Raw genomic sequence first — 13,225 nt, 5'->3', positions numbered from 1 at the left:
TGTGCGTAAAAAAGTTTCATTAGTGCGTTACCGAAATAAGATAAAATGTAATAAACGTGTGCCATCGATGTGTGCCTTCTGTTTATTTGTGGATCTCATTTTATCTTAGAAGAAGAAATCCTTAGATTTATTTGCAACTGATGCAACGAATAACCCGACTACACAAACACCAAACAAATGAAGATCAGAATATTCTTTTCATTTTATTGTCATTCTTGTGTATACTGTTCAACAAAAAAAAATCAAACATATTTTCAGAAAGTAAAGTGCCAACATCACTGCTCTTGCATGAGCGGAATAATCATAACGTAGAAATTTAAACATCCTCACTACAGGACTAATAAATACACTGGTTATCATTTTTTTTACTGCAGATTTCAAAGCAAAAAGCTTAGCGTTTGATTTCAAACAACGACGACAACAACAAGCTGCACTAAAGCATTTTATTGATCTAAGAACGTTGTGAGTTTACAGCTTAGACCGCATCAAGAAACGATTAAGCGTGTCGAAATTAAACGTCAATGATTCAATGAAAATCTTGGATTTTCTGTAAGAAAATCAGTGGTTGATCTTCACGTGCACTTTGATATGTAGAACACGAGACATGAGACTTGCATTCGGTTTTGCATTCGGAAGGCCAACAACGGCAAAGGGTTCGAGAATGGCTTAGAGGAATTTTAGACACACATACCGAATCTGATCTCTCGCTCTTACATGAGAACGTCCAGACTTTCATGGAATATGGCAACATCTGCTGTACGGAAAACAAAAGACGAAAAAAAAAAAAAAACAACCACCAAAAACAATTTAACATGAACACAGAGAAATAATGCTGACCTCGCAAATATACCTTCGATAACTTTGTCTGTTCAAAACAAAACCTTTGGCATTGTGCATGAGTATGGAATTATGGGTAATGTGTTTCTTATATTTACAACCAGTGCATTTTAGCATTCGTTTTTTTGTGAAATGAATAAATAAAAATATACACCTGAGTGCAAAAGTTTGTTTAAAAAAACAAACAAAAAAAAACAGGAACTCATTTATTTATAAAGACTTGGATTTGAAATCTTGTGTCCGAATTCTTCTTAACATTTCTATTGACAACACTGCCTGCAGATATCTGGAAACCAACAGGGTCTTTTACACTTTTCTTTCATTGTTTTTTTTTTGTTGTTGTTGTTGTGCCCAAACTCTAAAGATACAGGAATAAAGTTTTAATATTTACCACAGGGAATGCAAAGTTTTTGCTCTCTTCTTAAACTTGAATTAAAAGGTCTAAGCATTTAACATTAAACTGTATTTAAGATTAGAAAACTGTAAAAACCCATCAGAGAAATCAGCTATATGAACAAAACCTTTGGCATTGAAGGTTAATCTTGACGCAGTGATGAAGTGTGAGGAATCGACTGCTCTCAGTGACTCTGATTCAGAATCAGATCAATTTAGATCTAATGGTCCATTTCACCCATAGCTGAACAGGTTCATACCAAATTTAGAGAAATTATTACAATTTATTATGCTTGGCTGTATAGATTAGGAAACAGATTCAGTTTATCGCAGCATGGCATTAAGCTAAATGATAATAAACTCAGTCATGGATCATTTTCTAGGATTCTCAGAGGCCCACTGTGACTCTTAGAGTGTTATTATACTGACAATTAATTAAAGACTCAGACCCGAGAGGCTGTGCATCCAAACCCAAGGCAGAGTTACAGTGTGTTAGCCAAAGTGTGTAAAATATCGTTCAAGGTTTAGCAACCTGGATGATATTTTCAAATCTGCCATTATTATTATTAGACCTGCTCTTAACGCATTTCATTTATCTTCAGAATATAATACAACACATTAAATATATTCATTATCTGAGACAGAGAGCTCTGAGTGGAGACGAGTGGCTGCAGCCAGACTATGTAAAAAAAAAAAAAAAAAAAAAAAAAGCCACAAAAACAAGAATGAAACCAAAACATGATTATCTTCATGGGGGAGGACAAAGCCATCAGTGAGCGCAGCAATTGAAACATAACATCCAGTGATGCTGTGTGTTTATTTCTGACTTGATGGACAGGGAGGAGGAGAAAAAAAACATAATTCTGTTGTTGGAGAATGGTTTCAGTGGCCTTGTGTGTGCGTTTCCAGCACAATCAGACCTCCTCGGCCATCTGCAACAGAGAATTAATGGCAGCGTCCTTGTTCCCCTGCTGCGCCTCCATCACACTGCGGATCACTTCCTTATCCAGGTTAGGAAACATGTCGCTCAGGGCCCGCAGGTCCTCCTCACTGTACGGGGCACTGTGAGGGGCGCTGATGGGCATCCCCATGGGCATCACACCCTGGTTATAGACGCCTGGGACACCTGAAAGAAGTATCACAGGGTTTAATCATACATAGAAAACAACCACCTTTAACATAAGGAAAAGAAATGCTTGAGATAAGATTTATCTGATAATATAATATATGTAAATAAAGCTGAATCCATATGAAAGGTCAGCCCAATAACACCATAATTATAGTTATGAATGACAACAGAGCACTGGAATCTGATTGGTCAGAAGCTGGGTAGGATTTCATAACAGTTTAATCTTAATGCGCTCGCTCTAATCCCTGACAACTCAGACCTAGGGTCAGAAGCTCTACAAAACCTCAGACCAATAATAAACAGATTTATAGAAACACGATGTTGTTTAACTGTTGATGAGACATTTTTCTCTGTAACAAGCTGTGTGTTTAGAGACAAGAGTGTCGATCTTTAATCGATTAAATATTGTTATTACTGCGATACAAGCGGAAATAACACACGGCACAGAATCATGTGCAAATAATGCACTTAAAGGATACTTTTGATAGATACTGACCAGTGCAGACCGGGAACACCACCACAAGAGCTGTGGTTTTGGAGATGCTCTGATCACAATTTGTCCCTTTGTCAAACTCGCTCAAATCCTTACGCTTGTCCATTTTTCCTGCTTCTCACACATCAACTTTGAGGACAAAATGTTCACTTGCTGCCTAATATATCCCACCCACTAACAGGTGCCATGATGAGGAGATAATCAGTGTTATTCACTTCACCTGTAAGTGGTCATAATGTTATGACTGATCGGTGTATAGTTACCCTGAAAAACACTGTTACCTGTAAATACCACAGTAAAATCAGGGAACTCGCTGTAATGGCGATGGTGTGATGGTGTGACAGGCTACTGATAGAATTTTCATGCTTTTTTTTTTTTCTTTCTCACTTCTATCACAGCAGACTTTATCAGCATGCTCACAGATAACCGCGTCACTGTAGTCACGGCTGGATGAAGCCTTGTAAACATCCCTGCATGCTGGAAATGAGCGTGTGTAACTCAGAGTGCGTATACGCTACCGAATGCGGAGAAGTCCATGGTTTTATCTCCAGCAGAATTATCAGAACGATCTCCATGATCAAATTTTAAAAAATGGTGTACATTCAGAACATGCAGTAAACTCACAGACTGTAAACAATCTAAAAGGATGTAGTTACGCGGGCGAGATCCACGTTTTATCCAAACCTCAGTCTAATGGAATTACTTCATGTTTAGTCGGGAGCAATTCACTCGAGTCCATTCTGTTTAGATTTCTTCACTAGTTTTAGTTTAGTTGTGTGTGTTTTTCAAAATGTGCGCTCTAACTCATTTGTTCTAAGGGTTAAAAGCACAAAATTGTCCAGAACACCTTGTTATACTTTTCCCCCCTTTTTTTGCATTTCCACAAAGAAATCATTTCCTCATTTGCATCACTTCCCTCTGTGCAAGCTGTCTTTGTCGTGAAAATAAGCATCAGAAAAATGACCATTTATCCAGGACCAGATATCCAGAAGAGCAAACGTTTACCTTCTTGGGTTAAGTCTATAATTGTAAATAATCCTGTGGTTCGGTCTGCATCAGGATACTCCTGTTATGTTATGTGGTTTGACTTTTGGCGAAAAATCATAAAGCCAATAACGAGCTCAATACCTGCAATGGGCACGTATCCCACACCCTGCTGGTACACGGTGGGCATCAGGACCACAGGCTGAGGTGGCATGATCATTCCCGCTGGCACTGACTAAAAGACAAAGGAGAAAAGTCTTAGTATATAATCACACACACACAGAGAATTAGATGCGAGTCTGAAGCTGTTCAGGTGCATGAAGCTGCCTTGATCACATTTTATTTTTAGACTAATGAATGCATTAGCAGTGACACGGCTGTTTAACTGGACAGGGGTTGCATATTTATCAATATTTATGGACAGTTAGTGTGTGTCCTGTGCTGGTGATACAATTTAAATCCCTTCCAATTTGTATTTCTGAATTTTGGGGTGGTGGTAGCTCAAGTCGTTAAGGCTCTGGGTCGTTAACCGGAAGATCAGGGTTCAAGGGACTTGATACATGGCCAATAAACTAAGCCAAAAATGCACAAATGGAATAATGCGTGTTTTTATTTCCCCCTCACAAAAAGCCATGACCCATTTTAAATCATGCTCTACTTTTTTTTTTTTTTTAAAGCATGATCGTGTTAATGTCCATCACCTGCTTGAACGCTACATTACATTAAAAATTTGCAGGAGAAAAATAAGATCTTTTATCCTCATCCTCATCATGGACACCGATGAGACACACACTACATGAAGTAGTGTACAAAATCTAGGGTTAGGGTAATGGTGTGATGGTGTAACACACATCTATACTATTACACAACTGAAGTGTTGTTATAGTGCCCACTGACACTTCTCACTGAACAACAGAGCAAAACATTTGTTCTCTTTGATTGCAACACACCCGGAAATGCTGCAACGAAGGCTCCAACGCAACACGTGTTTATGAAGAAAGGGTGCAGTGATTCATCTGCACAAATAAAGTGTGTGTGTTTAAGTTCATACTCACAGAGTAAGACATGACAAGGTTAATCATTCCTTCCTTATCGTCTCCTTGTCTTCCACTCAGGCTGTACCACTCGTCCACCACACTGCCTTCCCTCAGACTCTCTGGGATGGTCACGTGAGTCCAGGCGATGCGATCGTCCATGGAAAACGCCCTCTAAACACAATGACATGGAGCCGAGAGGTTTACGTTTTAATATTTCATGTTGTTTATAAATAAAAAGACACGAGGATAGCTAAAACCCCAGGCTGGATATGAGGTCTGTCTCTATCCTAATAGCTGAATGAACTGAACCTCGTCAAAGATTTCGAGGTAGAAGGAGTCGACTGCAGGGGGCAGTGGACACTGGATCACTTTGTTCCAGCGCGGGTTTTTGGCGCCGTTGTGTGCCGTAGGTGTTTCGTACACAGTGTAGCCGAGCCGAATTCTGCAGTATGGGTCCATCCGCGTCATGCCGTAGTTCTTAGCCAACTTTGCCTGGAACAGAGAGAAGAATTTCATCTCTAACACATTCATCTCTAACACATAACCTGCTGCTGGAATTTTCTGTCTACTACCACCCCCCCACCCCCACACACAAACACAACACAACACACACAGACTCTCCTTACACACAACACAAACATGCCTCATGCACAACACACACAGACTCTCCTTACACACAACACACATAGGCTCTCCTTACACACAACACACACACTATTCACGCACAACACACACACCATGCACAACACACACACACACACACACACGTCACACTCACTCCTCACACACACAAACTACCCCCCCAACACACACAATATGCCCCTCACATACACACACACACTCCTCAAGCACACACACTCCTCAAAAATACACACTCCCACACCTTTCAACCAAACACACTCCTCCGCTCAAAAACAAGCACAGAGACGTGTATCTAAACGCATTCACACCACATTAACAGTCTTCTGCAAAATATTTTAAAAATCTGGAATGAAGTTTACACTGGACATACTGAACAACACACTTCCACAAACACACACACACACATCATATAAACGCAGTGAAATCTACAGCTGTAACACATATTCTTTAAAACATTGCTGAGGTGTTTAACAACAGAAACCCAATAAAACACAAGGGTTCACAATGAGACAACACGTCAAATGCGTGACTCAGACGTCAGACATTCAGGATCTGCCCAGATCCTATAGATTTAGCACAGTTTAAAGGTCATCTGTTACTCGGCTGGCTGTTTACTCCAGATTTTCTGCCTCGGAATTAACACTACTGATTCTTACACAGTGGACTGTACATCGTCCACAACACACGTCAGCATTATAACAGCGTGAACCTCCTGGTCGAATTAATTTGAGGCAAGAATTATTCCATCATAAAGAAAACACACGTCTCTGCAGAGGCTGAAGACAAAGGACCAAAACTAGACGTCTGCTCAGTTTCCTCGCGTCTCTGTGTTTATTACGGACAGTTATTAGATTTATTCGGGTGTTTAAGGGTTAAGTAGAATTTCAGGTTTCCTGCTGAACAAAGTCTACAGCTTCTACATAATAATAATGATAATAATAATAATAATAATAATAATAATAATGTGTGGAGTGTAGAGGAGCTAAATAAGTAGATTAGCTGCTGAAATGAAGATGACCATTAAATCAAACCATACACAAAAACCTTCATTTATTTATTTGTTATTATTTTTTCTTTATTATTATTATTATTATTATTATTATTATTATTATTATTAATAAGAATTTATTTATTTATTTATTTATTTATTATTATTTATTTAATATTTATTATTATTTCTGAGTTTAGTGTAGAATCTCATTCTTCATGCATCTTGTTTCATTTAAAATGTGTTATGAATCCACTTTATAAGCGCAAACACACGCAACGTTGTTTGATTACATTCATACTCCGATTGTTCACGCGCAAAGCGTAATGTTTAGCGGGCGTTTTTGTTTGTCGTTATTTCATCACCCTCTTCTGGAAAGCCACTGCATAAAAAAAAACAAAAAAACACACACAAACATGTGACTCAAATGTCACACATTCGAGTCCCGCCCTGATGAGACGGCATCGTCGTTATAAAGTACATTTATTTCTATTCACTCTGAAAGGGCATCTGTTCCCAGTGACGCATCACCCGTTCCACACTGACGCTGACAGGAAGGACTGGTTTATTTCTGGTAAACAGGATCGATAGGCGCCGTGTTTATTGTCCTAACTGGACTGAGCTACAAGGTAAACGAAGGGGAGCGATTTCACCTCGTGAAGAACTTCTAGATCTTTACATTCTCGACACACTCTTCATGCCACATCTTCATATGAGGCCATAAATACATTACAAGAATGTTTCCAATCATAGCTGTGTAACATTTTCTAAACTTTTGTATTGACGAGCTAAATCTCTCATGTAGGCTCATTAACATCCAAGCATTAAGCAGAAGGAAGCTTTACGGCATCAGTTCTCGCTCTGTCTCGTCTTATTAAATTCAGTGATGTTGCATTTTATGATCATTTTTTAAATTATTTATATACACCGAACAGGCATAACATTATGACCACCTGCCTAATATTGTGTTGGCTCTCCTTTTTGCAGCCAAAACAGTCCTGACCCGTCCTGCACTGTGTATTCTGACACCTTTCTATCAGAACCAGCATTAACTTCAGCAGTTTGAGCAACAGTAGCTCGTCTGTTGGATCGGATCACACGGGCCAGCCTTCACTCCCCACGTGCATCAGTGAGCCTTGGCTGCCCATGACCCTGTCACCGGTTCACCACTGTTCCTTCCTTGGACCACTTTTGATAGATACTGACCACTGCAGACCGGGAACACCCCACAAGAGCTGCAGTTTTGGAGACACTCTGATCCAGTGGTCTAGCCATCACAATTTGGCCCTTCGTCAAACTCGCTCAAATCCTTACACTTGTCCATTTTTCCTGCTTCTAACATCAACTTTGAGGACAAAATGTTCACTTGCTGCCTAATATATCCCACCCACTAACAGGTGCCATGATGAGGAGATGAGCAGGGTTATTCACATCACCTCATGTCATAATGTTATGCCTGATGGTGTACATCGGTGTTTATTTTAGTTTATTATTCAACCTCAATTAAAATGCCCTTTAAAAAATTTACTGGAACTGTACGAAAGATGTTTAGGAAAACAGATCTTACTATAGAACAGTGAACATCTAATCAGTCACATGAGAAAAGTTGTGTGAACACTGTATACCTGCACGACCGTGATGCTGATCCGGCCCATGGAGTTGAGGCTGCCGCCGTACTGCAGCTGCTGCGCCGTATGAGCGTCCATCTGCACCTGCTGCTGCTGGACCGTCGGCGTGATCCTCAGGAAGTCCGTCGGAAGTTCTCCGATGTATACCTGAACACACACGTCACTCAAGGATTTTAATATCTTTTAAAGGAGCTGAAATCACTTCTAAATTCCCCTCAAGCTGATCAATAAACATAAACAGTTCTTTTGATCCATAGCCTCCGATGGTTAAATCAGTAAATCACTGTAATCATACCATGTTCTTAGGTGGCACCATTGGAGCTCAGATGTGGTGTTCATGGACCCCGTGCAGGCATCAGACTGAGCTCCTGCTTTCGCTCGCAAGTTTAAAAAATCCCTTTAGGGAGGCGTGAGGTACAGAAGTGCATGTACAGGACTAACAGCCCCGTCAAGTTATACAATTCCCCCGCCGTTACGCTCCGCTGAATGTGAAGTAAGACACATGGTATGTGTTGTGCAGTAATTAATAACTAAACAGACTGGAAAAACGTCACCTGGTCTGATTATATCTACATTCCTGCTGAGACATGCAGACGCAGACCCAGACCCAGACCCAGACCTCAACAGCAGAACATAAAACTCAACTGTTCAGGCTGCTGGTGGTGTAATGGTGTGGTGGTGTAATGGTGTGATGGTGTAATAGTGTGGTGGTGTAATAGTGTGGTGGTGTAATAGTGTGGTGGTGTAATAGTGTGGTGGTGTAATAGGGTGGTGGTGTAATAGGGTGGTGGTGTAATAGGGTGGTGGTGTAATAGGGTGGTGGTGTAATAGGGTGGTGGTGTAATAGGGTGGTGGTGTAATGGGGTGGTGGTGTAATGATGTAATGGGGTAAAAGGGTAACAGTATAATAGGGTAATGGTGAGGCGGTGTAATGGGGTAACAGTGAGGTGGTGTAATGGGGTAACAGTGAGGTGGTGTAACGATGTAATGGGGTAACAGTGAGGTGGTGTAATGGGGTAACAGTGAGGTGGTGTAATGGTGTAATGGGATAACAGTGAGGTGGTGTAATGGGGTAAAAGTGAGGTGGTGTAACGGTGTAATGGGATAACAGTGAGGTGGTGTAATGGGGTAAAAGTGAGGTGGTGTAACAGTGTAATGGGATAACAGTGAGGTGGTGTAATGGGGTAAAAGTGAGGTGGTGTAACGGTGTAATGGGATAACAGTGAGGTGGTGTAATGGGGTAACAGTGAGGTGGTGTAACGGTGTAATGGGATAACAGTGAGGTGGTGTAATGGGGTAAAAGTGAGGTGGTGTAACAGTGTAATGGGATAACAGTGAGGTGGTGTAATGGGGTAAAAGTGAGGTGGTGTAACAGTGTAATGGGATAACAGTGAGGTGGTGTAATGGGGTAAAAGTGAGGTGGTGTAACGGTGTAATGGGATAACAGTGAGGTGGTGTAATGGGGTAAAAGTGAGGTGGTGTAACAGTGTAATGGGATAACAGTGAGGTGGTGTAACAGTGTAATGGGATAACAGTGAGGTGGTGTAATGGGGTAAAAGTGAGGTGGTGTAACAGTGTAATGGGATAACAGTGAGGTGGTGTAATGGGGTAAAAGTGAGGTGGTGTAACAGTGTAATGGGATAACAGTGAGGTGGTGTAATGGGGTAAAAGTGAGGTGGTGTAACAGTGTAATGGGATAACAGTGAGGTGGTGTAATGGGGTAAAAGTGAGGTGGTGTAACAGTGTAATGGGATAACAGTGAGGTGGTGTAATGGGGTAAAAGTGAGGTGGTGTAACAGTGTAATGGGATAACAGTGAGGTGGTGTAATGGGGTAAAAGTGAGGTGGTGTAACGGTGTAATGGGGTAACAGTGAGATGGTGTAATGGGGGTAATGGTGAGGTGGTGTAACGGTGAGGTGGTGTAATGGGGTAAAAGTGAGGTGGTGTAACGGTGTAATGGGGTAACAGTGAGATGGTGTAATAGGGTAATGGTGAGGTGGTTTAACGGTGTAATGGGGTAATGGTGAGGTGGTATAATGTGGTAACAGTGAGGTGTAATGGGGTAACGGGGTAACAGTGAGGTGGTGTAATGGGGTAACAGTGAGGTGGTGTAATAGGATAATGGGGATAAGGTGAGGTGGTGTAATGGGGTAACAGTGACGTGGTGTAATGGGGTAATGGTGAGGTGGTGTAACGGTGAGGTGGTGTAATGGGGTAACAGTGAGGTGGTGTAACAGTGAGGTGGTGTAATAGGATAATGGGGATAAGGTGAGGTGGTGTAATGGTGAGGTGGTGTAATGGGGTAACGGTGAGGTGGTGTAATGGTGTAATGGGGTAACAGTGAGGTGGTGTAATAGGATAATGGGGATAAGGTGAGGTGGTGTAATGGGGTAACAGTGACGTGGTGTAATGGGGTAATGGTGAGGTGGTGTAACGGTGAGGTGGTGTAATGGGGTAACAGTGAGGTGGTGTAACAGTGAGGTGGTGTAATAGGATAATGGGGATAAGGTGAGGTGGTGTAATGGTGAGGTGGTGTAATGGGGTAACGGTGAGGTGGTGTAATGGTGTAATGGGGTAACAGCGAGGTGGTGTAATGGGGTAACAGCGAGGTGGTGTAATGGGGTAACAGCGAGGTGGTGTAATGGGGTAACAGCGAGGTGGTGTAATGGGGTAACAGCGAGGTGGTGTAATGGGGTAACAGTGAGGTGGTGTAATGGGGTAACAGCGAGGTGGTGTAATGGGGTAACAGCGAGGTGGTGTAATGGGGTAACAGCGAGGTGGTGTAACGGGGTAACAGCGAGGTGGTGTAACGGGGTAACAGCGAGGTGGTGTAACGGGGTAACAGTGAGGTGGTGTAACGGGGTAACAGTGAGGTGGTGTAACGGGGTAACAGTGAGGTGGTGTAACGGGGTAACAGTGAGGTGGTGTAATGGGGTAACAGCGAGGTGATGTAATGGGGTAACAGCGAGGTGGTGTAATGGGGTAACAGCGAGGTGGTGTAACGGTGTAATGGGGTAATGGTGAGGTGGTGTAATGGGGTAACAGTGAGGTGGTGTAATGGGGTAACAGTGAGGTGGTGTAATGGGGTAACAGCAAGGTGGTGTAACGGTGTAATGGGGTAACAGTGAGGTGGTGTAATGGGGTAACAGTGAGGTGGTGTAACGGGGTAACAGTGAGGGGGGTGTAACGCTGTGTCAGCTGATTGTTGTCAGAAGGCCAGAGAGTGTTACTGCTGATCACGTGCATCACTTTATGACCACAATTTAGCATTTAATCTCTCTCTCTCTCTCTTATTTAAAGCAGTAATGTAAACAGTAAACTTTTCCGCAATGCAAATATAAAAAATAAATGTTACCTATAACAATCTAAAAATGAAAAACAAACCCCCGAGCTTCAAATAAAACTGAAAGGTTTAAGATGAGTAATCAGTTCTTGTGTTGTTGATTAAACCACCGCATTATACCACCATGACACCAACAAATCATTAGCTTAGTGACAACATTTAAACATCATTATATTCACTATAAACAGATCAGTAGGATATAAATACACTAATCTGGGGTTATGGACACAGTATAGAATAAATACAGGACAGAATAAATCATATGTAACAGGTTAGCGCTCAGGCTAACGTCAAGGCACGTTGAAGTATTTCTTTCCACCCGCATTCGAAAACATTCTCCTGATTGGTCCAAGCTTGCAGAAATGAACGACTAACCAATCACAGAATTGAACCGGAGAACAACAAACCAATCACAGAGAAGGAGGCGGGATTTATATAACAGATCAGGAAGGAAAAAACGCTGAGGGAAAAAAAAATATCAGAAACTGGCTTATCTATCGGTCTTTCTTCGGTTTGCTTCAATTCTTTAAGTTCAAGAAAATTAAAGCGAGATATAATCACTCACCTGTCCTCTTTGAGTGCTGATCGTGGTTGCCATCTTGCACGAAGTTAATCAAATCAAAGCAATATAATTCGCGTCTGCGCTTGTGTTTGTTATTCTCTTCTTCTTCTAACGTTTCCGGACACAGGAGTGGAGCACACTGCCCTCTGCTGGTTCAAAATGTTAGAACAGAACGGGATAGAACACAGCTGTGAAGAACATCTCTACTGTTCGGTCAGAAGATTCTCTTTCAACATCCATATAATAATTATATTCTATAATAATTCCGAGAGCGGTGAGCGTGCTATCAAAGCATAGACTCCACTAGATCCCTGAAGGTGTGCTGTGTTATCTGGCACCAAGATATTAGCAGCAGATCCTTTAAGTCCTGTTTCAGTTGTGAGGTGGGGCCTCCATGGATCAGACTTGATTGTCCAGCACATCCCACAGATGCTGGATTGGATTGGCGGAATTTGGAGGCCAAGTCAACACCTCAAACTGGTTGTTGTGTTCATCAAACAATTCCTGAACCATTTCTGCTTTGTGGCATGGTGCATTATCCTGCTGAAAGAGGCCACAGCCATCGGGGAATACCGTTTCCATGAAAGGGTGTACATGGTCTGTAACAATGCTTAGGTAGGTGGTACATGTCAAAGTAACATCCGCATGGATGCAGGACCCAAGGTTTCCCAGCAGAACATTGCCCTGAGCATGACACTGCTTCCACCGGCTCGCCTTCTTCCCATAGTGCATCCTGGTGCCATGTGTTCCCCAGGTAAGAGACACACACACACCCGGTCATCCACGTGATGTAAAAGAAAACGTGATTCATCAGACCAGTCCACCGTCTTCCATTGCTCCATGGTCCAGTTCTGATGTTCACATGCCCATTGTTGGCACTTTCAGCGGTACACAGGGGTCAGCATGGGCACCCTGACTGGTCTGCAGCTATGCAGCCCCATACACAACAAACTGTGATGCACTGTGTATTCTGACACCTTTCTATCAGAACCAGCATTAACTTCTACAGCAGTTTGAGCAACAGTAACTCGTCTGTTGGATCGGATCACACGGGTCAGCCTTCTGTCCCCACGTGTATCAGTGAGCCTTGGCCACCCATGACCCTGTCACCGGTTCACCACTGTTCCACTTTTGATAGATACTGACCACTGCAGACCGGGAACACCCCACAAGAGCTGCAGTTTTGGAG

The 13,225-nt window shown here is 42.2% G+C and overlaps 1 protein-coding gene across 2 annotated transcripts; it reads right to left on the bottom strand.

Annotated features, from left to right (window-relative positions):
- Positions 1-184: 184 nt before the first annotated feature.
- On the bottom strand, positions 185-12,188 carry tollip (toll interacting protein). 2 transcript variants are annotated; one of them, XM_058400636.1, is made up of 6 exons: positions 12,040-12,188; positions 8,129-8,278; positions 5,183-5,365; positions 4,892-5,044; positions 3,981-4,071; positions 185-2,356 (listed from the first exon to the last, which is right to left on the bottom strand). In XM_058400636.1, exons 1-6 carry the CDS (start codon positions 12,070-12,072, stop codon positions 2,145-2,147), a joined length of 822 nt encoding a protein of 273 aa, XP_058256619.1. In that variant the 5' UTR covers positions 12,073-12,188; the 3' UTR covers positions 185-2,144. The 2 variants fall into 2 exon arrangements, with proteins under 2 accessions (XP_058256619.1, XP_058256620.1); XM_058400637.1 differs by lacking the exon at positions 12,040-12,188 and adding an exon at positions 8,427-8,575.
- Between the last annotated feature and the right edge of the window lie 1,037 nt (positions 12,189-13,225).

Source organism: Hemibagrus wyckioides, linkage group LG10 (genome assembly GCF_019097595.1).
Source record: "Hemibagrus wyckioides isolate EC202008001 linkage group LG10, SWU_Hwy_1.0, whole genome shotgun sequence".
Lineage (NCBI taxonomy): Eukaryota > Metazoa > Chordata > Actinopteri > Siluriformes > Bagridae > Hemibagrus > Hemibagrus wyckioides.
This window is presented reverse-complemented; position numbering and strand designations above follow the sequence as displayed.

Coding starts and splice junctions, on each gene's coding strand:
- tollip (XM_058400636.1), bottom strand. CDS start 12,072: ATGGCAACCACGATCAGCACTCAAAGAGGACAG. Junction 5,366..8,128: donor TCAGCATCACGGTCGTGCAG/GTATACAGTGTT, acceptor TCTCTGTTCCAG/GCAAAGTTGGCTAAGAACTA. Junction 4,072..4,891: donor ACCTTGTCATGTCTTACTCT/GTGAGTATGAAC, acceptor TTTGTCTTTTAG/TCAGTGCCAGCGGGAATGAT.